At 42.6% G+C, this 27,857-nt stretch overlaps 1 protein-coding gene across 4 annotated transcripts in view; it reads right to left on the reverse strand.

The window, feature by feature from the left end:
• pde1a (phosphodiesterase 1A, calmodulin-dependent) overlaps positions 1 to 27,857 on the reverse strand; it is a 366,356-nt gene that overhangs the window by 252,289 nt on the left and 86,210 nt on the right. For all 4 annotated transcript variants that reach the window (XM_078404063.1, XM_078404065.1, XM_078404064.1 and 1 more), the window contains exon 2: positions 19,328 to 19,481. In XM_078404063.1, the coding sequence (XP_078260189.1) occupies positions 19,328 to 19,481 (154 nt within the window). The remainder of the gene's footprint in view (positions 1 to 19,327; positions 19,482 to 27,857) is intronic.

Raw genomic sequence — 27,857 nt, forward strand, 5'->3', positions numbered from 1 at the left:
CAAACAATACTTAGATTGGTTTTCCATTTCAAGATAACAACAAGGGATTGTGGATTGGAAGGAAAAAAAACTACAGATGCTGGTTTAAATCGAAGGTAGACACAAAATGCTGGAGTAACTCAGCGGGTCAGGCAGCATCTCGGAAGAGAAGGAATGGGTGACGTTTCGGGTGGATTATCAGCTGTCTTTTAATTTACAATGTTTGTGCCATACGTAATGCAGAGCTGAATCTCATCTGCCTACACATGATTCATATCCCTTTATTCCCTGCACTTCCATGTGTTGATCTCATAGCCTCTTAAACGCCACTATCGTATCTGCCTCCTACACCACCCCGGCAATGTGTTCCAGGCCCCCGTGTAAACAAACTTGCCCCACACATCTCCATTAAACTTTGCTCCTCTCACCTTATAGCCATGCCCTCTAGTGTTGGACATTTCCACCCTGGGAAAAACGTTCTGACTGTCTATCCTCTCTATGCCTCTCCTAGTTTTGTAAACTTCTTCCAAGTCTCCCCTCAACGTCCAGCGTTCCAGAGAAAATAACCCAAGTCTATCCAACCTCTCCCTTGAGTCGCAGAGACTGAGGAAGGCTGTGAAAGGTATCGCATTCAAGTCGTTCATTTCCATATATACAAGTACAGTGAGGTGCAGATAACATGGAAAATCAGGATATAAATCAATTACAGATATGAATAGAGTAATGGCCTCTGGAGTTTAATCCCAGCAAGTGGGAGATGTGGCACTCCAGGAAGTCAAATGTAAAGGAAGAGTACACAGTTAATGGCAGGATCTTTAACAGCATTGATGCACAGAATGATCTTGAAGTCCAAGTCCATCTATGCACTAAAACTCTTGTTTGTTTGTTTGTTTGTTCCTGAACTACAGCCAACGTGGTACATGATAGCGCGACAATTTTAGGCCCACCTTACTCACCGTCATCCCTTTGGTGCTAATGGAAGAAGTTTCATTGAAATCGGTGTTATATTTTTAAAGTTATTCACATTTTAAAGTTTAAATCTATCTCCTAGGGAGGGAAGGAGGGAGGGAGCGGGGTGGAGGGAGGGAAGGGGTGGAGGGAGGGAAGGGGTGGAGGGAGGGAGGGGGGTGGAGGAGGGAGGGAGGGGGTAGGATAAGGGGGGTTGAGGGGGATGGAGTGAGGGGAGAGGGGAAGGGGAGGGGGAGAAGGAGAAGGAGAGGGAGGGTAATAATAATAATAATAATACATTACATTTGTATAGCGCTTTTCTAGACACTCAAAGACGCTTTAAATGGTAAATAAGACATAAAAATAAATAAATAAACGAACAGAAAAGGAAGAATAAGGTGAAGCGACGGTCAGTGGTTGAAGGCAGTGTTGAACAGGTGAGACTTCAGTGATGTTTTGAATGTGGTGAGTGAGGAGGAGTCTCTGATGGTTTGAGGTAGTGAGTTCCAGAGGGTGGGAGCAGCGATGGAGAAAGCCCCGGTAGAGGGGGGGTGGGGGAGAGGGAGGAGAGGGTGCTGCACCAATGCAGGAAAGGTTTGAGCCCAATGGGTCCACTTGGTCTAGTAGGTCCCTAAAAGTAGCAATACATGTACTAGTAGATAGTGGTAAAGAAGCCGTATGTTATCCTTGTCTTCAATGGTCAGGGAATCGAGTATAAAAGAGTCAGGAAGTCAGGTTGCAGCTTTTTGTAAAACCTTGAACCTTGGTCTATGACAGTAGCTCTACCAGCTGCACCACTCTGTTCTATTATAATCTCAGGGGGCTGAAGTCTTGTTCATCTGGCAAAGATGATAGATTCACCACATGATTACATGCTTGTTAGTTATGTTGATTCAAATAAATCAACTCTACCGTCAGCAAAGACCAGTGTGAGATGCTGGCGGAAAGGAGCTAAAGTCACGATAAGTTAAATTAGCGTTCTAAGGTAGGAGTGTTTTCAATGGAGTCAGAACACATACAGACAACCTTCGAATTTCAAAATTATAATGGAAAGATAATTCTGTTCAACTAAAATTTCTGAAATTAATAATAAACTCCCAATAGTCAGAAGAGGTGTGAAAAATCTTTTAAGAACTGATATGGACAATTTTATCCACAATTGGCATCTCACAATTGTGATCAGAGTAAGATTATAAATTACATTCAGACTAAAAGTTATTGCATCTCTTCATAAAAAAACTCTCATTCCCAGAAAGAGGCAGATTCCTTTCCTTTCTTATATTGCATTGTCTGCTGATGGGTTCAGTTGAGCTTATAGGACTTGGTATTATACAATCCCTACTGTATTCGGCACCTTCTTAATCTCTTGAGTGGGGGTAGGAGTAAAGACTTCATTGGGGTCATCAGGTGGGCACCCTCCTTCCTTGGTGTTTCGTTGATAGGCCCACGACACCTCCAGAGGGGTCAACAGCGATACCTGGCGTCCCCCCTTTATAGAATAATTATTAAGAAATTATTTATGCTACAGCTGCATATTATCACAATGTTCCCATTGGGATGATAATAAAACAAGAATGAGACATGCTCTTTTAGTGGAAAATTAATTTCACCCTATAATTGCTCATCTTTCTGATATGCTGTAAGAAGCTTAAATAATTGATGCTGGCCCTCCAATCAGTCTGATACAGAATTAGTCCAATGTGGGAGTTTCCAAAGGTAAGACTTAGTCACAGAAGATAGACACAAAAAGCTGGTGTAACACAGCAGGACAGGCAGCATCTCTGGAGAGAAGGAATGGGTGACGTTTCAGATCGAGACCCTTCTTCAGACTCAAAACGTCACCCATTCCTTCTCTCCAGGGATGCTGCCTGTCAATAGACAATAGACAATAGACAATAGGTGCAGGAGTAGGCCATTCAGCCCTTCGAGCCAGCACCGCCATTCAATGCGATCATGGCTGATCACTCTCAATCAGTACCCCGTTCCTGCCTTCTCCCCATACCCCCTCACTCCGCTATCCTTAAGAGCTCTATCCAGCTCTCTCTTGAAAGCATCCAACGAGTTACTCCAGCTTTTTGTGTCTTTCTTCGGTTTAAATCAGCATCTGCAGTTCCTTCTTACACATTTTAGTCATTTTCTTTTTGTGTGATACCTGATGGAATCAGGACAATTCTCATTTCATCATGGTCAGCTGTGATAATTAAAATATTCCAATCATTTTCAAACACTTTCTGTACAAGTTCTGTATTTAAAACAAAGTTGTGACCTAAGAACTTTGCAATCCAGCCCTAGTTCCATGTTCACTAAACCATTTGTTATTGAGATTAACTGGTAGGTAGAACATCACACAGTGGTGGAGCACTGCTACAAAATAACATTTATGGTTTAAATTATTTTTACTAATCTATTGAATTTTGATTATATTCTATAATGTTTTATAGCTCAATTTAAGATGTCTACAAGCTCTAAAGTTATTTATTTTGTACTCCGTGTACAAGGAACAAGCAATTAGTTGATTTTTGTGGATCATTTGAAATTTTAGAAATGTCTGAATTCATCCAATTACCACAATTATCTAAAAACTACAGGATGATTTTTCATGGATGGTCTCTCACTTATTTGCTGTATCCCTGTTAGAAGAGATGTGGCATTGGAAAGTCAGGTCACAAATTGCACAAGTTTTCTGGGGTTTCTGAGGCACTTCTGCCTAAGTCATGATAGGTGTATGGCACAATCTCTACAGATGTTCTCCTCCTAATAATAATATCTTCCTTCGGATCATTATGGCATATGCCCAGTGGTGCTAAAGGAAAAAGTATGATAATCCGAGCGTGTGAAGTGTTACATTTCAGGAGGTCAAATGTAAGGGAAAAGTACATGGTTAACGGCAGATCTTTAATAGCACTGATGCACAGAATGATCATAGAGACCAAGTACAGAGCTTCCTGAAAGTAGCAACACTCGTAGATAGTGTTAAAGAAGCTGTATGTTATTCTTGTGTGTAAAGGAGTCAGGAAGTTGTGTTGCAGCTTTATAAAACCTTGATTAGGCCACATTAGGGGTCTTCTGTGTGGTTCGAGGTGCCACATTACAGAAAGGAAGTAGGGGGCATGCAGAAGAGGTTTACCTGGATGCTGTTTGGATTAAATAATGTTTGATATAAGAAGAGGTTGGAGAATCTTGGATTGTTTTCTCTGGAGTGTCAGAGACTGAAGGGAAGATGTGGTCGATGTTTATAATATTATAAGATGCAGAGGTAAGAGTTAGAATCTTTTTCCAATGGTGGAAATGTCAAAAACTAGAGATGTGGCTTTAAGGGGGAAAGCTTAAAGGAGATGTGTAGGGTTAGTATTTTTTCACAGGGAGTGGTAGGTGTCTGGAACATGCTGCAGGGATGATGGTGGAAGCAGATACAAAAATGGCGTTTAAGAGGCATGCACATGAATATGCAGGGAATAGACAATAGACAATAGACAATAGGTGCAGGAGTAGGCCATTCAGCCCTTCGAGCCAGCACCGCCATTCAATGCGATCATGGCTGATCACTCTCAATCAGTACCCCGTTCCTGCCTTCTCCCCATACCCCCTCACTCCGCTATCCTTAAGAGCTTTATCCAGCTCTCTCTTGAAAGCATCCAACGAACTGGCCTCCACTGCCTTCTGAGGCAGAGAATTCCACACCTTCACCACCCTCTGACTGAAAAAGTTCTTCCTCATCTCCGTTCTAAATGGCCTACCCCTTATTCTTAAACTGTGGCCCCTTGTTCTGGACTCCTCCAACATTGGGAACATGTTATCTGCCTCTAATGTGTCCAATCCCCTAATTATCTTATATGTTTCAATAAGATCCCCCCTCATCCTTCTAAATTCCAGTGTATACAAGCCCAATCGCTCCAGCCTTTCAACATACGACAGTCCCGCCATTCCGGGAATTAACCTAGTGAACCTACGCTGCACGCCCTCCATAGCAAGAATATCCTTCCTCAAATTTGGAGACCAAAACTGCACACAGTACTCCAGGTGCGGTCTCACCAGGGCCCGGTACAACTGTAGAAGGACCTCTTTGCTCCTATACTCAACTCCTCTTGTTACGAAGGCCAACATTCCATTGGCTTTCTTCACTGCCTGCTGTACCTGCATGCTTCCTTTCATTGACTGATGCATGAGGACACCCAGATCTCGTTGAACTCCCCCTCCTCCTAACTTGAAGGGGTATGGATCACATGTAGACTGAAGAGATAGTTTAATTTGACATCATGTCTGCAAAGACACCTTTGGCTCAAGACTGGTTCCTATACTGTACTATTCTATGTTCGGGGATGAACAATAAAGTTTATTTTGTCCGGTCATCACATAAGCATAAAATTGTCAAGAACATCCATACAGGGAAGCTTATTGAGTTTTAATGTGGTTATTATGATAGACATCGCAATGCAGAGAAAAGGGACAGAGCTCAATCAAGATAAAAAAGACTTCCCACCAACCTGCTCCGAACAACAGCAAATTAAAAATAAAAACAACCGCACTATGACTCCATTTGGTGGAACACCTTAAAAACCTGGCACTGCCTTTACATCTGGATTAGGAAAAGTTAGAAATCAAACATGCTGCAGAAATGGAGAGGAAGAGGTGGAATGGCGGCTTTGAACCAGGCTAATGTTTGGAAATTCACTTTCATGGCTGCTTAGTCTTGAGTTAGAGCCATTATAATGTGCTGAAAGAAACTCAGGTACAGTGATCATTTGATGCCTCCCATTATATGCAAAATTTGCACCATCTAAATGCAGGGGGACTTTCTTTCAATGGAAAGTGTGGAAATCTAATTAATTCTTTATTATAAAACAAAAATGCTAGAAATACCAGCAAGCCAGGCAGCATCCATGTGGAGAAAAACAGAATTCACTTTAAATGTTGATGACTTTACAGGTCTAGATACTATTGAAAGGTAACTAATCTTCAGACTTCTCTGTTTTGATTTAAGATGTGTTGCATCTTCAGAGTTTTGTACCTCATGATTTCAGAACTGCAATTTTTTTCTCTCCCTCCTTCTCCATTTCCATCTCCCCTCTTTCACCCTTCATTTGTTTCTGGTTACATCAAAACTAGTTAGATCAGTTATGACAAACAAGAGTTCGTCTTCTCTGCCAGCACCACCATCACTTATGCAATGCAGTTTCTCTTGATCTCCACTTCTCACAGACAGCCCCCTCTCTCCTACAATTTAAATCGTGTTTTTTTAGAGAAACAGTGTGGAAATAGGCCCCGCGCGGCCCACCGGGTCCGCGCCGACCAGCGATCCCCACATATTAACGCTATCACACACACACACACACACTATGGACAATTTATTTTTACATTAATACCAAGCCAATTTATCTACAGTACATACCTGTACGTTTTTAAAGTGTGGGAGGAGGCCGAAGATCTCGGAGAAAACCCATGCAGGTCACGGGGAGAACGTACAAACTCCGTACAGACAGCATCCGTAGATGGTATACAATGCAGCCAATGGGTGCTGTCTGTCCGGAGTTTGTACATTCTCCACGTGACAGCGTGGGCTTTCTCCGGATGCCCAACATTCCAAGGACGTTCAGTTTTTTAGGTTAATTGGCTTCTGCAAATTGTCCCTGGTGTGTGGGACAGTGGTAGTATACAGGTGATCGTTGATGGACGCAGACTCGGTGGGCCGAAGGGCCTGTTTCAAAGTTGTATCGCTCTAAAGGCTAGATGTCGCCTAACCTAATGATCTTTACAGCATTTTCAGTCCGATTTCAGATTTCCAGGATCTGAAGTATTTTGCTTTTTAATTCTTTGTACTTTTTCTTCCAATCGTGTTAAACAGTGCACAGGTAGAAATTAATGGGAAGTTTTAAATCAGTTTTTAAACCACTTTTGGCAACACAATCATACTGGGACATCTACTCTCATCAAATACGTAAATGGTAAATGTGGCATATTTTCTACATAACCCATCAAATGAATTAACGGACATAATTTAGCACAGTTTCTGAACGTTTTCATAGAAATCTGCCCATAGATATTCTCTGACGTGCCACAAACAAGGAGTCATTTTGGTTCCTCAGCAGTGACTTGCAGCAATTTTGCATTTCAATATTCTCATTGGAAATAACAAAGCTAAATAGTTACAACCAAAAGAATGAAATAAAAATCCAAAACAAGGAGCTCTCAACAATCATCTGCAGTCATTAAAAATATAGTTGCGTCAATCTGGATATCACACTGCTAATCAGCAAGCCAAGAGGGAAAACATACATCTGCGTCACATTGCTTGCTCCAGAAAGATAATGTAATATTATTTTCTTAATTGCTGAGAAGTCTTGTATAAACACTCAAATGTGTCACTCAGAGAGAGCATGTTGTGAAACTGATATTATGAATTGTTATATAATCCTGGAATAATTTCCCGTATAGAGTCAGGAGAGGGACGTCGCGTCCAAGGAAGGCGATGAATGGAGGCCCGCAGCAGCTTGGGACTTGCCTGGGTCGGGCACCGTTCATAAGACCCAGAGCATGGAATGGAAGATGTGCTTAGGTTTGCAAATACTGTACTGGCCTGTATGCAAGAAGAGAATTTCACTGTGTGGTTGCACATGACAATAAAAACACCATTGGATTTTACTCAAGAATCTGGTATTGTGAGGTAGCAGCAACTATTGGCTGTGCTGTTGTGTCGGCCAATGCATTTAAGTCCAGATACCGTTCCTTTGAAGAGTACCTGCTTCCACCACCTTCACAGGTGATGCATTGCCGAATTCAACCATCCTCTGGGTGCAAAAACATTTCCTCAGATCTCCTCCAAACCCTTCTCTTTCACTGTAAACCTGCATCACCTGGTTCTTGATACTTTGTTATGGGGAAGAGTGCCCCACTCTCAATCCCCTCCATAAGTTTTATACACACCTCAAGCTGGTCCAACTCAGCCTCCACCAACCAAAGAAAAATGAACCGAGCCTCTCCACATGACTGAAACACTCCATCCCAGGCAGCATCCTAGTGAATCTCCTCTGCACCCTCTCAAGTGCAAACATATCCTTCTGATTGTATGGTGACCAGAACTGAAGAAGGGTCTTGACCCGAAACGTCACCCTTTCCTTCTCTCCAGAGATACTGCCTGTCCCCCTGAGTTACTTCAGCTTTTTGTGTCTATCTACTGTACGTGATAATCCGAGTTCTTTACCTTCAGCCTGAATAAAATCCGAATACTGGATGAGTACAACAGATTTATTCCACAATGGGGTTCTTCCCATGAGGATCTCCAGATACAATGCTAGTGTCTGAAAAGATCTCAACTAGGGAGAGGGAAAGAACAACTTTTCCACGATTATTTACTTTTTATACAGAAAGGAAAAAGGGGTGTAACATGAAATCAATGACCAATTACAATTCTAATACAATTCCCATGGTTACAGAGAAAACAAAACCATTAATACAGGTCACATGCTTTCGGGGAAACACATCAATTTATCTAGAGTGGATTCGAAACTTTTCCTACTTTCACACACACCCATATAAGGAGTTGTTATTAAGAAGAAAACTTTGATCTATTTTTATACGAGCAATCTCGCAGCTGCGTGACCTTGCTCTAACTGTTTTGATACACAAGCTAACACTATAAGACAAGGGAGTCATTTAAGAACAAAGAACCCCTATGTGCCTATCTACTCCCTAATACTCCTAGAGGGACAAACACATTCCATCCCAATGATAACATTTCTGCCACAAGCATCCATCCATCTTACTGCTTTCTACTGAAAATAAGCATTCGTTTTATATTAGCTAAAACAACAACAAAAGTAACCATCTTCAACCATCCACATCAAAATATCAATATCTCTAATTAACTATATCAGCTAATAGCATAGATTCTCATATGCAGTACTCCAGCTGTGAGCTAATAAATGTTTTACAAAGCCGTTCTACAACCCTTGCTCCTCTTGATGCTATGCACTGGCTAATATAGGAAAATATCACCTTCACCTACCTTTGCACCTTATCTACCTGCACTGTCACCTCCAGGGATCATTGGACTTGCAAGCTCAATGCCACTGATCTGATTTCAATCCAATGCAATACATAATATAGAATAGGATCACAAGCCAGTCACACCATTTAGTGTGTTACATACATACACCCTGGTGACAACTCAAGCTGCTGAGATGATTTTCTACATGCAAAACAGCACTTCTGGTGAACAACTGCATATCTCCGCCATTCTTTTTTTAAATGAATATATCATCCAGAAGCAGCAGGAAGAATCAAAATATTTGCAACTTCCCTCCCTCCAGCAGGCAGCCACAGATTATATAGTTTTCCACAGAAAATGTTAATTGCACCCAGAAATTATGCCCAACACAACGTCTCATCGAAGTCACAGTAGGAATAGAGGAATAGAACATCCATTAGCGTCAGTCTGAAACTTGACAGCTTTCAAAATAAGAGGGTCTGCAAGAATTTAACTGAGATTTTGCTGTTTGATTGCTTCTTCTTTGCAGCTAACCATGTCAGGCATCAGCAGCTTGCACAGCATGTACAGCCCCCTCTAAATGTCTTTGACAAGGCAATGGTTCATCACCTTCGTGAACTGCTGCAGTCCTAATACAGACAGTCCCACAATGCTGCTAAGTGAAGATGTTCCGCATTTAGATCCTGCTTTCCTGAAGGAACACAGTGTATTACAAAGACAGGATGGTCAGTGACTTGGAGGGGAACCTGCAAGTGGTGTTGTTCCCATATGCCTGCTGGCCATCCCCTGTTGCTGGTCACGGTACTGGGTTTGGGCGGTGCTCCTAGATCCGTCTAGGCAAGAAAGTGCAGTGCATGGTGTCGATGGTTCACAATGCAGCCAATGGTAGCAGAAGGAATGAATGTTCTAACTGCTAAGTGAGGATCCATTCGAGCAGAAAACAGTTATTTCCCTCATGAGATCACATTTAGCAAAAATAATTCAACTAAGGTTTCACCTGCTGTGCCAATTGCAAGTTGTATTAATCAGACACTTAAACAATTTGCATGAGCATTTCACTTTTTTTGCCTTATTATTGCAGGCAGCATACAATTCTCTTATTAAATAACAGATTCACCATTTTATCAAAGCTTCTTCATCTATGCAAAGTTTCTTCATCTACAGAACTACAAGGACCCACATTTGGTGACCAGCACCAATGGAAAGGAATTTGCTGCCCACAACGTTTTGTTCAGCTTCTCAAGTGTAGTCTCCCTCGAACCCATCACCTTATTCAGGTAGCGCCCCCTTGAGGGTGTCTGAAGCTTTTGTAAATAGGACAAAATACAGCAACGCTTTCTAGCAAATCGTAATGAAGAACCGTGACTGAGGTAAACTGGGAAGTAGAAAATAAATGTGTTTAATTTATGTATGAAAGAAAAAGAGAGGAGAACTAAACGAGAAGAGGGAGAGTAGGAAAATGGAAGATCAGGGACAAAGAGTCATGGAGTCATACAGCATGGAAATAGGCCCTGCGGCCCAACTTGCCCACGCTGACCAACATCCCCAATCAACACTAGTCCCAACTGCCTGCATTTGGGTCATATCCCTCTAAACCTATCCCATCCATGTACCTGTCCAAATGTTTTTTGAAACATTGCGATAGTACCTGTCTCAACAATTTCTTCTGGGAGCTCATTTCATATACCTACCACCTTTCCTGTAAAAAAGTTGCCCCCTCAAGTTCCTATTACATTTTCTGAGAATAACTAAGAATACAACAAATGAGAAAATTCATAGTTTTTAAGTAATTATTAGACCAAGTGGACCCGTTGGGCCCAAACCTCTCCTGCATTGGTGCAGCACCCTCTCCTCCCCCACTCCCTCCTCCCCCACTCCCTCTTCCCCCACTCCCTCTTCCCCCACTCCCCCCTCCCCTCTCCCCCAACCCCCCCTCCCCTCTCCCCCAACCTCCCCTCTCCCCCAACCCCCCCTCCCCCCTCCCTCCCCCGTCCCCTCCCTCCTCGTCCTCCCCTCCCCTTCTCCCCCTCCCTCCACCCCCCCTTCCTCTCCCCCCTTCCTTTCCCCCCCCCACTCCATCCCCCTCAACCTCCCCCCTCTCCCCCTCCTAGCTGTTTGTTCCCTGCACATGGAGTACAAAATAAATAACGTTAGAGCTTGGAGACATCTTAAAATCGAGCAATCAAACATTATAGAAATACAAAATTCAAAAGATTAGTAAAAATAATTTAAACTTAAATGTTATTTTGTAGCAGCGCTCCACCACCATGCAATGTTCTACCCGCCTCATGTCTCAGTAAATCTCAGCAGGTTTTGTGAACAAAGAAGTAGGGCTGGATTGCTAAGTTCAGAGATCACAACTTTGTTTTCAATACAGAACAAGAAAGCGTTTGAAAATGATTGGAATATTTTAATTATCACAGCTGATCATGATGAAATGAGAATCATCCTGATTCCATAACACAACTCTAACGCTAATATCCAGCAAAAAGAAAATGATGAAGTTTTACCTTTGGAGGCTTTCACATTGGACTAATTCTGCATCAGACTGACTGGAGGGCCAGCTTCAATTATTTAAGCTTTAGAAAGACGATCAATTATCGGGTGAAATTAATTTTCCACTAAAAGAGCATGTCTCATTCTTGTTTTCATTCAATGGCAACATTGTGATAATATGCAGCTGTAGTATAAATAATTTATTTTAAATTATATCCATTAACGGACCATTGAATATAAGAAAGGAAAGGAATTTTGTCGCTTTCTGGGAATGAGAATTTTATAAAGAGATGTAATAACTTTTACTCTGAATGGAAGTTACAATCTGACTCTGATCATAATCGTGAGATGCCGATTATAGATAACATTGTCCATATTAGCTCTTAGAAGATTTTTTCACACCTCTTCTGACTATTGGAATTTTATTATTAATTTCTGATTTTTTTTGTTGAGCAGAATGATCTTTCCATTGCATTTGCAAAATTCAAAGATGGTGTCTGTACGTGTTCTAATTCTATTGAAAGCTTTCCTACCTTAGAATATGAATTTACCCTTTCATGACTTTTGCTCCTGTCAGCCAGCATCTCCCATTGGTCTTTGCTGATGGAAAGCCTGATTTATTTGAATCGATATAATTAACTAGAATGCAATCGTGTGATGAATTTATCACCTTTGCCAGATGGAAATAAAAACCCACCCCTATGTTTTAGTTGCTACTGAGATTATAATAGACAGAGTGGCGCAGCTGGTAGAGTTACTGCCTCACAGTGCCAGAGACCCTGGTTCGATCCTGGCCTCGGGTGCTGTCGATTTTGCATTTGCACGTTCTCCCTGTGACTGCCTGGGTTTCCTCCCACAGCCCAAAGACAGGTGGGATTGTGGGCTAATTGGCCTCTGTAAAATTGCCCTAGTATGTAGGGAGTGGATGTGGAAGTGGGATAACGTGGAACTAGTGTGAACTTGATGGTCAACACGGACCTGGTGGACCAAAGTGCCTATTTCCATGCTGTATCTTTCAATCAATTCAGTTAACCAATCACATTGTTGTTTGTGGTAAAAGTTCAAAAAAATTCTAAGCAGTAACCCAAGTGATAGAAACATTTATGGAGTAACAGCAATTGATTTGTTGCGATCAATTTAACTTCAAATCCTGAATTATTTCAGATTCAAAATCTTTGTTTGGATCAATAGCACATGAGCTCCATATAGCCATTATTTGTTCAGGGCAGACACCTGTTTGAAGCCTATCCAACAGGTGCAGTGGATATTAAATCTAGGGAGCACAATTAATTGCCAGGCTAAACAAAAAATAATTGATTTGCAGCATTTATTACCATAGTTAATCAAGGAGCAGTCTCACCAAGGATACTCCCTCTTCTCCCCTCAGGCAAGAGGTACAGAAGTGTGAAAATGTTCCCGATGTTGGGGGAGTCCAGAACCAGGGGTCACAGTTTAAGAATAAGGGGTAGGCAATTTAGAACTGAGATAAGGAAAAACCTTTGCACCCAGAGAGTTGTGATTCTGTGGAATTCTCTGTCACAGAAGGCAGTGGAGGCTAATTCACTGGATGTATTCAAGAGAGCGTTAGATATAGTTCTTAGGGCTAATGGAATCAAGGGATATGGGGAGAAAGCAGGAACCGAGTACTGATTTTGGATGATCAGCCATGATCATATTGAATGGTGGGGGTGTTGGCTCAAAGGGCCGAATGGCCTAATCCTGCTCCCATTTTCTATGTTTCACCTCCAGATTCAGGGACAGTTTCTTACCAGCTGTTATCGGGCAACTAAACCATCCTATCAACAACTAGAGAGTGGTCATGAGTTACCACCTACCTCATTGAAGACCCTTAGACCATCTTCAATCATACTTTACTGGACTTTATCTTGCACTATACATTATTCCCTTCATCATGTATCTGTCGATTGTAATCATGAACAGTTTTTCTGCTGCAACAGTTAGCATGCAACAAAAAGCTTTTCACTGTACCTCAGTACACGTGACAATAAACTCGTGATACTGAGTAACTAGTGCTCAGCATGGATGCCATCAGAACTACTCTGCTATATTCTGTTTCCAAAACAGACATGAAATGGGTGACCATTCCCATTCATCATTTTCCATTCATACCCATTCAATTTTAAAAATAGAGGGTCCATCATTGTACCTGTATTTCTTGTTTACTTTCCTGCAATCATAGAGTCATACTGCTTGGAAACAGGCCCTTCGGACCAATGCGCACACCGGCCAACATGTCCCACCTGCCTGCATTTCCCTCTAAACCTGTCCTATCCATGTACCTGTCTAAATGTTTCTTAAATGTCACAACAGTACCTGTCTCAACTCCTACACAGCTCATTCCATACACCGTACAACAGAGCTAAATTTTAAATGGGCTATTTTCTCTCAGATAGACCTGCGGTGCGGACATTAATTTGGAAACCACTTTGAAGGATGGGCCCCATGTTAATCGTACCCATTGGGGTTACTTGCATCAGCCAAGTTGATGCGGCAGAGAACGAGACCATTTGTCAATGCCAGCTACAGCTCAGCTTCAGATCTCTCCCACTTCCAAGCTCTTGATTCGTTGTCTAGCAGGTTACAACTCTCCAAGTGCCCAAGAGTTTCCCACCATCACTTCAATCGATCGAGTTCCACACTCCCACCACTCATTCTGTAACTTAAAAAAAAATTCTATCCTTTCTAATTTTTCTATAATTAACTTAAAATTGTGCTGCCTTATTACTGACATCTCAGGTATCAGGCTGACATTATACTGACAGCAAAGCATAGACTTGAGGGAGACGGTGAAATTAGGTTCATGATTGCCAAATGTGGAGTGCAATGAAATAATGATCTAAAATTCAGGGCAGCACTGTGGTGCAACCATAGAGTTGCTGCCTTCCAGTGCCAGAGACCCGGGTTAGACCCTAACTACGGGTGCTGTCTGTGCGGAGTTTGTATGTCCCCCTGTGACCAGATGGGTTATCTCCGGGTGCTCCAGTTTCCTCCCATACTCCAAAGCTGTGCAGGTTTGTAGGTTAATTGGCTTCCGTTTAAAAAAATACGGTAGTGACAATAGACAATAGACAATAGGTGCAGGAGTAGGCCATTCAGCCCTTCGAGCCAGCACCGCCATTCAATGCGATCATTGCTGATCACTCTCAATCAGTACCCCGTTCCTGCCTTCTCCCCATACCCCCTCACTCCGCTGGATAGAACTAGTGTACGGGTGATTGTTGGTTGGCGTGAACTCAGTGGGTCAAAGGACCCGTTTCCAGGTCTGAAGAAGAGTTCTGACTCGAAACGTCACATATCCCTTTTCTCCAGAGATACTGCCTGACCTGATAAGTTACTCCAGTATTTTGTGTCTATCTTCAGGCCTGTTTCCACGCTGTATCTCTAAACTGAACATAAGATTACTTCAGTCTTGTCAAGAAATGCATTCCTGCCTTTCCAAACCCCATAAAAAATGATGTAAAGTTTACTTTATAGCCCGAAGGTATTTATTCACAAAGTGCTGGAGTAACTCAGCAGGTCGGGCAGCATCTCGGGAGAGAAGGAATAGGTGACGTTTCGGGTCGAGACCCTTCTTCAGACTGATGTCAGGGGGGCAGGACAAAGGAAGGATATATGTGGAGACAGGAAGATAGAGGGAGATCTGGGAAGGAGGAGGGGAAGAGAGGGACAGAGGAACTATCTAAAGTTGGAGAAGTCGATGTTCATACCAATGGGCTGCAAACTGCCCAGGCGAAATATGAGGTGCTGTTCCTCCAATTTCCGGTGGGCCTTACTATGGCACTGGAGGAGGCCCATGATAGACAGAAATTACTTTATATCCCAGCAACATGCGTCCTACAACTTCCCAGCATTCTGCTTGATGTTTCCCCATTTGGACCACACCAGCTGCCTGATCTCTAGATTAAATGGCCCATGCCATTTGGCAGCACAAGTTATTTGTCAACCAGCGATAATAGCTGCCAGAAGCATGTAATGAACTGCTATTGGCCAGCGTTGGCCCCACTACCCATCCAGTATTGAAATTACCGACTTCTTTGAAACTAATACAAAAGCCTCCGAACTGCACTCACAGAAATAGCATCCAGATATAATTGACCATTGTTATTATAAGCTCCAGCACAATGGGGAATCTTAATTGTCACATAATAACATCGCCGATAATAAATGGTTGCGTAAAGCTTCTGTGTTCACTTGTGTTCAAGCTGTACTCTTATTAAAATATGAATAGAGCTGATATGAGAACTACCTCTTCAATAAAGAACAGGGCTGTGTAATGTCCTGAGGCCTTCACCCCAGTAATCATTAAAATTATAAAAAGGTGATGGATGCGCACACATATTCCCAGAAAACGTTAAGGATATGCACACATGGACCCGACCCGAAAAGTCACCCATGCTGCCTGTCTCGCTGAGTTACTCCGGCATTTTGTGTCTATCTTCGATTGTAACCAGCATCTGCAGTTCTTTCCTGCACGTTAAGGATGTGCACATGCACTCCTCCAAAAATGATTACATTTGAATTCCAAAGAATAATGGACTGCCAAGAAATGGAGTAACAATGAAAATACTTTTTCAGGCAGTCTTGTTCCATCAAGCAATGAGCTAGCCTCTAGTATAAAGGCAATTCGAAACATGGTCAAGTGCAACTGTGAACCTTATGCATTTACAAGGACATTGAATTGATTGAAATTTGCTCAAAGAAGATTCTGTTACCTTCCTAGCAGTAGCAAACATAGCTCGGCCATTCATTTCCCTCCCTGTTTCCCACCATAAGATGAGTGACCTTGGCGAGTATCACAATGGATAAAGCTCTCAAGAAAAACTCCCAAACCAAGGAAAAACATATTAGGGAACAGTAAGTACATGGGTGAACTCTTGCCACTGTAACTGGAAGGGAATTTATTACCTGTAAAGTTGTAATTCTGCCTACATATAACTTATGTAAGACATAGGATGCATAATCTGGCAAACTGTTCAGATTATATTAATTTATTTATTCTTTTGTCATTCCAACATTGTTGGGTTTCTTCACAGTAAATCAAGTAACTAACAAAGCAACTAGTGGTCGGTCATTTAACTCGGGTAAAGGGGATTGCAAATCTTTGCTATTGTTTTAGCTGAAAGGGATGTGAAGTAAAGTAAACTTAAAGACCAAGATCAACAGCTTTTGGACTCTAAGAGAAAGGGTTCTGAAGATTAAATGAGAACATAAACTTGGGATTGTGAATAAGCCACAATATTATTAAATGGTACAATGGGCTACTTACATATATGCATTACATTTATATAGCGTTTTTCAAACACTCAAAGACGCTTTACAGGGTTTACTAAAACATAGAAAAGAAAATAATAGATAAATAAGTAAACGAACAGAAAAAGGAAAAAGAAGGTGAGGTGACGGTCAGTGATTGAAGGCAGTGCTGAACAGGTGAGACTTCAGTGATGTTTTGAATGAGGTGAGTGAGGAGGAGTCTCTGATGGTTTGGGGTAGTGAGTTCCAGAGTGTGGGAGCAGCGATGGAGAAAGCCCTGTCCCCCCAGGATCTGAGTTTGGTCCGGATGGGGGGGGGCAGGAGGTTAGCAGCAGCAGAGCGGAGGGTACGGGTTGGAGTGTGTCTGGAGGAGGTCAGTCAGGTAGGATTGGGCCAGGTTATGGAGGGCTTTGTAGGTCATGAGGAGGATTTTGTACTGGATTCTCTCGGGATGGGGAGCCAGTGGAGCTTGTAAAGGACGGGGGTGATATGGTCACGGATCGGGGTGTGGGTGAGTAGACGGGCAGCGGAGTTCTGGATGTATTGGAGTTTATTGATGATTTTTGAGGGTGAGCCATAGAGGAGGCTGTTGCAGTAGTCCAGACGGGAGGTGATGAAGGCGTGGATGAGGGTTTCTGCAGCTGTGGAGGAGAGGGATGGACGGAGACGGGCGATGTTTTTGAGGTGGAAGAAGGCTGTCTTGGTGATGTGTTTAGTGTGTTTGTCGAAGGAGAGGGTTTGATCAAAGATGATTCCAAGATTCCGGATGTGAGGGGAGGTGGATACTGGGAAACCATCAATATTGAGGGTGAAGTTGTGGGTGGATTTGGTGAGGGTTTTTGGTCCAATGATGATGATTTCAGATTTGTCGCAGTTGAGTTTGAGGAAATTGAATTGAAGCCAAGATTTTATTTCAGTGATGCAGTTTGTCAGGGTAGAGTGTGTGGTGGTGGAGATTGACTTGGTGGAGATGAGGAGCTGGATATCATCGGCGAAGCAGTGGAACTTGAGACCATGACGGCGGATTAATTGACCAAGGGGGAGCAGGTACAGGATGAAGAGGAGGGGGCCGAGAACTGAACCTTGGGGGACACCTTGGGGGAGGGGAGCGGTGGGGGATTTGCAGTTATTAATGGAGATGAACTGGTGCCTGTCGGAGAGGTATGATTTAATCCAGGATAGGGCTGTGCCGGTGATGTTAAAGGTGGTTTCAAGTCGGGTGAGGAGGATGGAGTGATTTATGGTGTCAAAGGCGGTGCTGAGGTCGAGTAGGATGAGAATGTTGAGGTTGCCAGCGTCAGAGGAGAGGAAAAGGTCGTTGGTGATTTTGAGGAGTGCAGTTTCAGTACTGTGGTTGGAGCGGAATCCGGATTGGAATGTTTCATACAGGTTATTTGTAGAGAGGTGATGTTTGAGTTGAGAAGCTACAGCGCGTTCCAAAACTTTGGACAGAAAGGGTAGGTTGGAGATTGGTCTGAAGTTGTTTGGGGTGTCAGGGTTGAGTCCAGGTTTTTTCAGAATGGGGGTGACAGTAGCGATTTTGAGGGATGGCGGGACGATGCCAGTGGACAGGGAGGAGTTTATTGTTGCAGTGATAAGTGGAGAGAGAGCAGGAAGGCAGGCCTTGATAAAGCTGGAGGGGATGGGGTCCAGAGAGCAGGTGGCAGTTTTCATTCCTGTGAAGAGGTCAGAGAGGTCGGTGGTGGAGACTGGGGAGAACTGAGACAGGGGTTGACAGGATAAGGGGGAGCAGGTGGTTTGAGGGGGAGCAGATGCGTTGGTGGTTAAGGTGCTGTAGATGTTGTCTATTTTGCTTTGGAAGAATGAAAGGAAAGAGGTGCATTTGTCGACTGTGAATGACTGGGAGATGGTGTCCAGGGGGCTGAGGAGTTTGTTTATTGTAGAGAAGAGTGCTTTTGGGTTTCCGGAGCCAGAATGATTTGAGAGTAGTAGGTGGAGTGGGCGCGGGAGAGAGCATCTTTGTATTGCTGCAGGTGGTCTTTGTAGGCTTGGGAGTGAATTGTGAGACCTGTTTTGTTGCGGAGTCTTTCAAGTTGGCGGGCATGGGTTTTCATCATGCGGAGTTCAGGGGTAAACCAGGGAGCAGAGTGGGTGAAGGAAACTGTTTTGGTTTTTATAGGTGCAAGCTGGTCGAGGCAGGAGGAGAGAGTGTGGTTGTAGTAGTCAGTGAGGTCAGAGGGGCTGTGGAGGTCAACGAGGGGAGAGGTGGACATTTTTTCAGAGAGGGAGGATGAGAGTGAGATAGGTGAAACAGAGTTCAGCTTACGGAAGTTGATTTCGCGTTTTTGCCTTGCGTTTTTACCTCTCCTATGTCTAATGCTATCTACTTATTAACTATTTCTGGTGCTTTTATGCTCAGCATCCTGAACACACGATGGTAAGTAATCACATTGCTGGAACCAAGCAGTAAACTCTGAAAATTGTACAATAGATCAGACTGGAAATCTAAATAGGAGAAGTCCTTGATGAATTTCCAATTGTCTGTCATACAGGGACCACAACAGAAGTACCACAAGCCATCTTTCCTCTTCATAAATATCAAATCATTTGCTGTACTATTTTCCAGTTTTACTGCTTGGTCTCATATTTCCACAATATTGTTTTTAATTTTAATGTTGTATTTCTGACCTGACTGCTGATTTTCCTGGGGCATTTGTTCCAAGTGCAGTGCCCGAGTCCACCTGAGATTTGCCCTCCCCATTGCCATCTTCATCCAGATGTCCATCTGGGCTCTCCACATTGAGCATGTCGTGAGTTGTGAATGAAGCATGGGAATCACAATCTGCAAATAGAAAATAAGACGAAAACTGAAATAAAATGTGAAATTTTACAATTATATACAATTATCCTTCTACATATTTTATATACACACACACACACACACACATATATATATATATATACACACACATATATATAAATATCATATATACACAAATATATAATACATATATACACACACACATATTATATATATATAGATATATATACACACACACACACATTTATTTCTTCATTAACTGAAAGCGGACATAACCTTTTTCCAATTTTTTGCTACTGTCTGAACATTCCCATGACATATGGTCTGAGACCTTGAAATATGTTAATACTGTAGCACAATCATTCTACCCGTACCACGATAAATTGGAAAAACCGGTGTTGACAGCATACAGAATTAGCTAATGTTGGAGAGATAAAAGCTATTTTCTAAAATGTGTGCTTTTATTAACATCAGCAAGTGTAGACAAATGACTGTTAGTGACGTTCCCCAAACCTTGTCTTCAGCTGTCTATTGGGAGTGTATAAACTGTAGAAACAATGAAATGCAGATACTGGTTTACCAAGGAAAGACACAAAATGCTGGAGTAACTCCATGGGTCAGGCAGCATCCCTGAAGAGCATGGATAGGTGGTGTTTCAGGTCGGAACCTTTCTTCAGACTCAGAACCTGTCTTCAGATGTCGCCAATTAGTGATAGTAGATGTCTGTTTACTATCATTGGGAAGATCTGATTAAAGTTAATACTAACATCAGTTGCTTCCAGCTCAGTAAGTATCATCCCTTCTCCACCAATGTTCCAAACTGGAAGAAGCCCTGCTCTCACTCATCTCTGGGCTTTTATTTCCCGCTTCTTCATTGAGCAAAAGCAGGATGATCAAAAAGAATAAGTGACCATTGAACAGGATACGTTTATATGAATATGTTCCAGAGTAAAATGTTGAGATTAAGCCTCGGGGTGAAGATTTCTTCTTTGAAATGCTATTTCTCCACCATAAACTCTTAGCTTTAGTCATCAACATAAATTATACTAAAGCTTCAATCAATAATTATAATCAGAAATTCTAATTACACTCCAGTGTGATGCTGAGTCATGAGTATATTCACAGCTGAGATAGATTTTTTGACTACATGCAGGGGTTATAATGTTCAGGCAGGAGTCAAACTGTGAAGTCAATGCCAAAATCAGATCATCTTTTATAGTGGTAGAGGAGTCTTGAAAAGAAAAAAGGTCGACTCTTGCTCCTATTTGTGATGTTCTTAAAAAATTGCAAGATGCCACTGGCATGTAGCATCATCTTTTTCTTAATGTTACAGCTTTACAGAAGGAGAACATTTGGCCCATTATGCCTGTACTGCCTGTTTGAAATAGAACAACTAATCTCCACACAGGCCTGCCAATTTCCACCCATACTTCTCCAATCCTCTTTTAAAATTTGAAATCAAATTTGTGTCCACCAGCCATTCAGGAAGACAAGAGTCAAGAGGTCAAGAGTGTTTAATTCTCACTTGTACCAAAACGGAACAACTACATTTTTACTTGTGGCAGCATAACATGTCTGAAATTGTCAATTTAGTTTTTTCGTTTTATTTTTACAGATACAGTGCAGAAACAGGCCCTTCAGCTCACCGATTCCGCACCAACCAGCGATCCCCACACATTAACACTATCCTACACACAATCGGGACAATTTACACTTATACCAGGTAATTAACCTACAAACCTGTAGTATAAGAAAATAACTGCAGACGCTGGTACAAATCGAAGGTATTTATTCACAAAATGCTGGAGTAACTCAGCAGGTCAGGCAGCATCTCAGGAGAGAAGGAATGGGTGACGTTTCGGGTCGAGACCCTTCTTCAGACCTACAAACCTGTTCGTCTTTAGCGTGCGGGAGGAAACCGAAGATCTTGGAGAAAACCCACGCGGTAAAGGAAAGAAAGTACAAACTCCATACAGACAGCACCCATAGTTGGGATCGAACCCGGGTCACTGGCGCTGTAAGGCAGAAACTCCACCGCTGCGCCACCGTGCTGCTTAACATTAGTGCAAAACAACACAACGTGCGATGTATCACGAGATGTTTTGCAAATTTCCTGGGATCTGTGGTATCTGTTTCCTGACACTCTATGACCCCACGCCCACTGGTGTTTCCATTTACTTGGGAAAACAGTTCAGGAACATGTGCATGGCTTTGATGTTGGTGATGGAGTTGATGGAGATATGAAAAGAGTGATTGAATGGGCAGAGAGGTGGCAGATAAAATCTAATAATGTGAAATGAGGGGTGTTACGTTTTAGTAGGAAGGACGTATAAATGACACAGCACAATTCGAAAAGGGGCTTGGGAAAAATGTTTGAAGGTAGATGTACATAGTTCCTTGAAGGTTGGTTGAGAAGGTATTTGATAAAGCATGTATGATCCTGGGCTTTGTAAATAGAGGCGTAGAGTACAAGTGCAAGGAAATCACAAGGAACCTTTACAAAACATTGCTTTTGCCAGGACTGGAGCAGTGTGTCTAGCTTTGGATGCCATACTTTAAGAAAGATGTAAAGGGCTTGGAGAGATTTGTCAAGAAAGAGCATGTATGCAGACAGACTGGAGAAACTGGAGAGATTCTCCCTGGAACAAAGGAGATTGTAAGGTGTGATCTGATAAAAGATATTTAAAGTTACCAAGAGTACAGACAGAAGTGATAGAGAGAAACAGTTCTCAACTGTCAGAGAGGTCAAAAAGAGACAATGAATGGAGCTATTGACATGAGGATTGGGTTTTTTTCCCCCACACAAACAGTGTGTTGCTGGGGACTAGTTTACACCGTTTGGCTAACAATAGAGGCAGATTCAATTGTGATCCTTTTGAATGGGAGATGGGTAAATATATGCATGGAAAGTATTTATACAGCAATGGGGAGGTAACAAAGGAGTGGAACAAATTGGATTACTACATTCTATTATGTGAAACCAATATAAACTTGACAGACCAAGGGGTTTCCTTCCATACCATAATCACTCTGTGATTATCTGAACCCTATGTGTTCTCTCTGTTGTATGCTGCTCGGAACTCATTGGGATATAGGAAATTGTTTTGATAGACATAAAACGCAATCATTTTTTAATATTGTCTGACAACTTCTTAAATGTTTAATTAATCGCTATTATGGCACATGTAAAAACTACAGTATCTATAATTATTAAGGCATCCTTTTCTATTTAAAAGGAGTAGGAAACCTTCGTAAATCCGGAAATCAATTTTGGTGCCTACAGTGTAACTGTGTGCATGGGCATAGTTGGCCTCTGTGCCCATGTTAGTGGGCACATTGTGATCTCGTGAGACAACAGATTCATGCAGTGTGGCTGCTGTGGAACAATGACACTGGAAAATGCAGGCACTGGATGGAGTTTAAAGATGCTGCATTTATGTGCATTAAGTATTTCATCTGGCAATTAAATCACTACCTCTTTTGAAATGCTCAACTTATTGTGTTTGTGAACTGATATATGTATATATATAAACATGCAAGATCAAGATGGACAGGTTTTTTTTCAACTAAGTTTTATATAACAAAGAACTCTGGTTTAGTTTAGTTTATTATTGTCATTTGTACCGAGGTACAGTGAAAAGCTTTTGATTGCGTGCTATCAAGTCATAGGGAAGTCCATATGGCAATGCAATCAAGCCGCCCGCATTGTACAGGTAAAGGATAAAGGATACAACATTTAGTGCATGATATAACATTGAAGTCTGATAAAATCCAATTAAAATCAAAGGTCTCTGATTAGGTAGATGGGAGGTCAGGACCACTGTAGTTGATGTTAGGACCATTCAGTTGCCTGATTACAGCCGGGAAGAAACTGTCACTGAATCTGGAAGTGTGCGTTTTCAAACCTCTGTACCTCCTGCCTGAAGGGAGAGGGGAGAAGAGGGAATGACCGGGGTGAGACTGGTCCTTGATTATGCTGGTGGCCCTGCCAAGGCAGCATTTAGTGTAGATGGAATCAATGGAAGGGAGGCTGGTTTGGATGATGGTCTGGGCTACATCCACAACTCTCTGCACTTTCTTGCCGTCTTGGAGGGAGCTGATCCCAAGCCAGGCTCTAACACTACAGTGCAATTCTTTGGCCTGCCTCATGACACTCCAGATAATAACAGTGTGGAAGACAGCCAGTTGCATATTAGTTTTAGAAAACCACCAATATTCGTGGATGAAACCATGCTGACTGTGGCACACAGGCGCTGAACAACAGTCAGCCATTCAAACTGAAATCAGTTCTACACTTACGATACGATACGATACAATAGATCTGTATTTATCCCAGGAGGGAAATTGATCTGCCGACAGTTTTTTAAAAAACACAAAATACATGAAACATGAAATTAAAGTGATGAGTGGAAAGGATTTGGGATGTGCAAAGATTTGGGGGGTGGGGGGGGGTAGGGGAGTCAGTCTACCCCATGACAGAAGGGGAAGGAGTTGTACAGTTTCATAGCCACAGGGAAGAAGGATCTCCTGTGGCGTTCTGTGTTGCATCTTGGTGGAACCAGTCTGTTGCTGAAGGTGCTCCTCAGGTTGACCAGTGTGTCATGGAGGGGGTGGGCTGTATTGTCCAGGATGCTCCGCAGTTTGAGGAACATCCTCCCCTCCAAGACCACCTCCCACACACATACTGTGAAGGACTTAAATCTTGGGCACTGCAGGTTATGGGAACTGGATCTGTCAATCCGTCTACCACATAGTCCAGTGCCAGAGCTCACTCCTGCAGGGATTCACTGGCACTTACACCCTCTGGTAGGTCAGGCTGGGGCAAGATCTGAGACCCCACTGATTTCAGTGAGGGATATGGGGCATAGATTTAGCAGGCAACAAGGAAGGCAAGTTACTTATTAGAAATTATTTTTGTAAATATTTCTAAATATCGTACTTTTAGTTAACTTGATCCTTTATTTTTTTTTAAATAATAGTTTATTTAGCATACCTATTTTGATTTGCAACCACTATAAATGTCTCTGAATATCAGAAACATTTTTTTAAAATTAAATATTTTGCAGCTTTGACAAATGACTTTGCCTTCTGTCGGGAGCATTTTGGGGTCACTGCATCTCCAGATAAAAAACAAATCCATCAATATTGGTGTGATGCAAATAGAAGACTGCAGATCTCAGCCTTATCCAGATTCCAGCAAATCTTCAGATCATGTCTGTTATGGAAAGGCAACGTCCTCTGCACACAATTGTTTTTGCGAGCTGGTATACTAACATTCAGATATTCTCACAATAAGGGTGGCACATTGGAGCAGCGGTAGAGTTGCTACCTTACAGCGCCAGAGACCCGGGTTCAATCCTGACTAGGGGTGCTGGCTGTACTGAGGTTTTTCGTTCTCCCTAGGGGTTTTCTCCAGGCGCTTCGATTTCCTCCCACATTCCAAAGACGTGTAGGTTTGTAGGTTAATTGGCTTCTGTATATACTCCTAGTATGTAGGGTAGAACTAGTGTGCAGGTGATCGCTGCTTGGCATGGACTCAGTGGGCCAAAGGGCCTGTTTCCAACTAAAAAACTCAGCTATTGGGGAAAAAGCATGAAACTAATCATTGCAAATAAAGACCTACGGGGATGAATTTCTAGCAGGTATTGACATTCCCACATAAAACATACATACAATACACGTATTACACTCATCTGCCATTATTCTACTGGAAACCGATTAGATGCATTCATTTCACTGTATTGTACAACAGCCAAGAAACTAGTCTATTCCAACTGCTGAGGACTGTGAGGTGTTAATGTTGCTAATTGCCACAAATATAAAATAATATTGCAAGAATAACAATTGGCACAAAGAACAGCCAAAAATCTTCTGGCTTGATTTCTTTTTTGGCAGCACAGAAAGCTAATGCTTCCTAATATATTCAGGAGCATTTTGCTCAGTTCAGGGGATATCTTCTTTGGTTTTCCACAGCAACAGATGCATACTAATGATGCCTAATCACTGCACAGTCACGATTCAATGCAAGTGGAAATTATTCACAAAAGCGGTCGAGTTGCTGCCTTACACCACCACAGATCTGAGTTTGATCCTGACTACGGGTGCGGTCTGTACAAAGTTTGTATGTTCACCCCGTGATCTGTATAGGTTTTCTCCAGGATCTCCGGCTTCTCCTACATTCCAAAGACGTACAGGTTTGTTAGCTAATTGGCTTGGTATAATTGTAAATTGTCCCTAGTGTGTGTAGAATAGTGTCAATGTGCGGGGATTGCTGGTCGGTGCGGATTCGGTGGGCTGAAGGGCCTGTTTCCGTGCAGTATCTCTAAACTAAACTAAAATTTCCTCAGTGTACCAATCAATATCTACACAGTGTGATCTAAGCAGGTGGTGCACGCCAATATTCTCCAACTTCCATGATTCCGCTGTGCGACTTTTAACATTAGATGTACAAAATCCTCTTCCGAAGGCTATTTCTGGATTATTTTACAGGCTTATCCTTCCGATCCCACAGCTGCTGCATCTTTTAGCAATGAGGAACTAGTGAAACAGATCATAAAGGTCATATTTCCGTCATTTATCTGCCCTTGCCCCACCAACACCACCATCTTGCCAAGCCCAGATCCTTCCCTGGCTCTCCCCAGCTCCCTCAAGCCGAGATACCTCTGCCCTGCTCCAACCAGCCCAGACCCTGCTACTCCCTCGCCACAGCGTTCCCTCCCCAACATGCACGATCCTGCCATTCCCCCACAACCCGCTTCCTGCAGCCCATGTTCCTTTGCCCCTCTCGCCCAAACACACCCATCTACTTAGGTCTGGGAATGCCACCCACGCCAATGCACATCCCTCCTGCTACAACTACCCTCTCTAACCTTATTATACCTACCCCTTGTTCCCTCCAGCCCAGATACACCCACCCTTCCACTGGCCTGCCATCCTGGATAAACTTGCTAATCCGGGGCTCCATCCAGCACTTATAAACCCGCCTCCTCCACTATCCCTTCCTTCCTAAACATCCTTCCTCATTCTTTCTTTATTGCTCCTTATAGACCAGGTAAGACAGAAATCATCTGAACTGGCATAGTCTCCTGTCTTAAATGCATTAAGGTCAGATAATTTTTTTATATAAAATGTTGAATCACTAACATGTAGCCATTAAAGATGAAATCAAGAAATTACAGTTGGCTGCCACACCAAATTTTGGTGTCCAATCCCTACACTCTAAGGGCAATTTACAGAGGCCAATAAACCTGCAAACCCGCACGTCTTTGGAATGTGGGAGGAAACCGGAACACCCGGAAGCAACCCTCATGATCACAGAGAGAATGTGCAAACTCCGTGCAGACAGCACCCAAGATCAAGGATTGAACCTGGGTCTCTGGTGCTGCGAGGTAGCAGCTCTACCATCTGCGCCACACGTGCGGTTCAGGATACAAGACCCCCAAGCATAAGATGCACAGGGTTACATGGCATAAAGTATAATGATGGCATTACTCTGCCTATCATAAGACCAGTCCTCAAGGCAGCTTATAATTGGACTCAGTCTGAAGAAGGGTCTCGACCCGAACCGTCACCCATTCCTTCTCTCCAGAGATGCTGCCTGTCCTGCTGAGTTACTCCAGCATTTTGTGTCTGTCTTGAATTTAAACCAGCTTCTGCAGTTCTTTCCTCCAGCTTATAATTGGACATGGGTTGAGGCTTCTCCCTGCAAAAACTACTGTGACGGTGACTCTTTGTTTTTCTGCACGGTAAAAGCAGTGTTGTCTCCTGGCAGGAGAACTGACAAATGGAGGGAACACACCATGCCGACATGAAAAATAACAGCAAGAAAGTCCGAGCTGCAGAGAAACAAGTGGCATCCAAAGGAGTCTTGTTGACATTTAACTTGGACCTCAGACTGAGCCAAAGCCTCACAAGAGTGAGAGAGATCAATGGCAGGAGAAATGACCTTTACTGGGCCCTGCGTGATCCTGAAAAACAATAGGGGAAAGGTGCTGCTCTGAGCAGTTGATCATTTTGCCGTCAGAATAACTAGAAGACTAGTTACAGTTTTAACCACTTCTTTGTTTACAATGTAGCATTTACATTCTCTTTTTTAGGTTATCCTGCTGGTATTATCAACCATTCTGAGCATTTGTGAGATCTGGATCCTTTTTCCTCTGTCACTCCTTTTTCCAGTAAAACATGGACCCAGAATATCAATGATGTTTATGACACATGAAGTTTAATGCAATTTATTTTTCTGTGGTACATTGGTGTATTAGATATAAATGAATCACTTAGTCAGAAGACACGGAGGTATCACCACATGCATATTGCACATATTACACAGGAAGTAACTGCAGATGCTGGTTTATACCGAAGATAGACGCAAAGTGCTGGAGTAACTCAGCAGATCAG

This window comes from Rhinoraja longicauda, chromosome 8, assembly GCF_053455715.1.
Source record: "Rhinoraja longicauda isolate Sanriku21f chromosome 8, sRhiLon1.1, whole genome shotgun sequence".
Taxonomy (NCBI): Eukaryota; Metazoa; Chordata; class Chondrichthyes; order Rajiformes; family Arhynchobatidae; genus Rhinoraja; species Rhinoraja longicauda.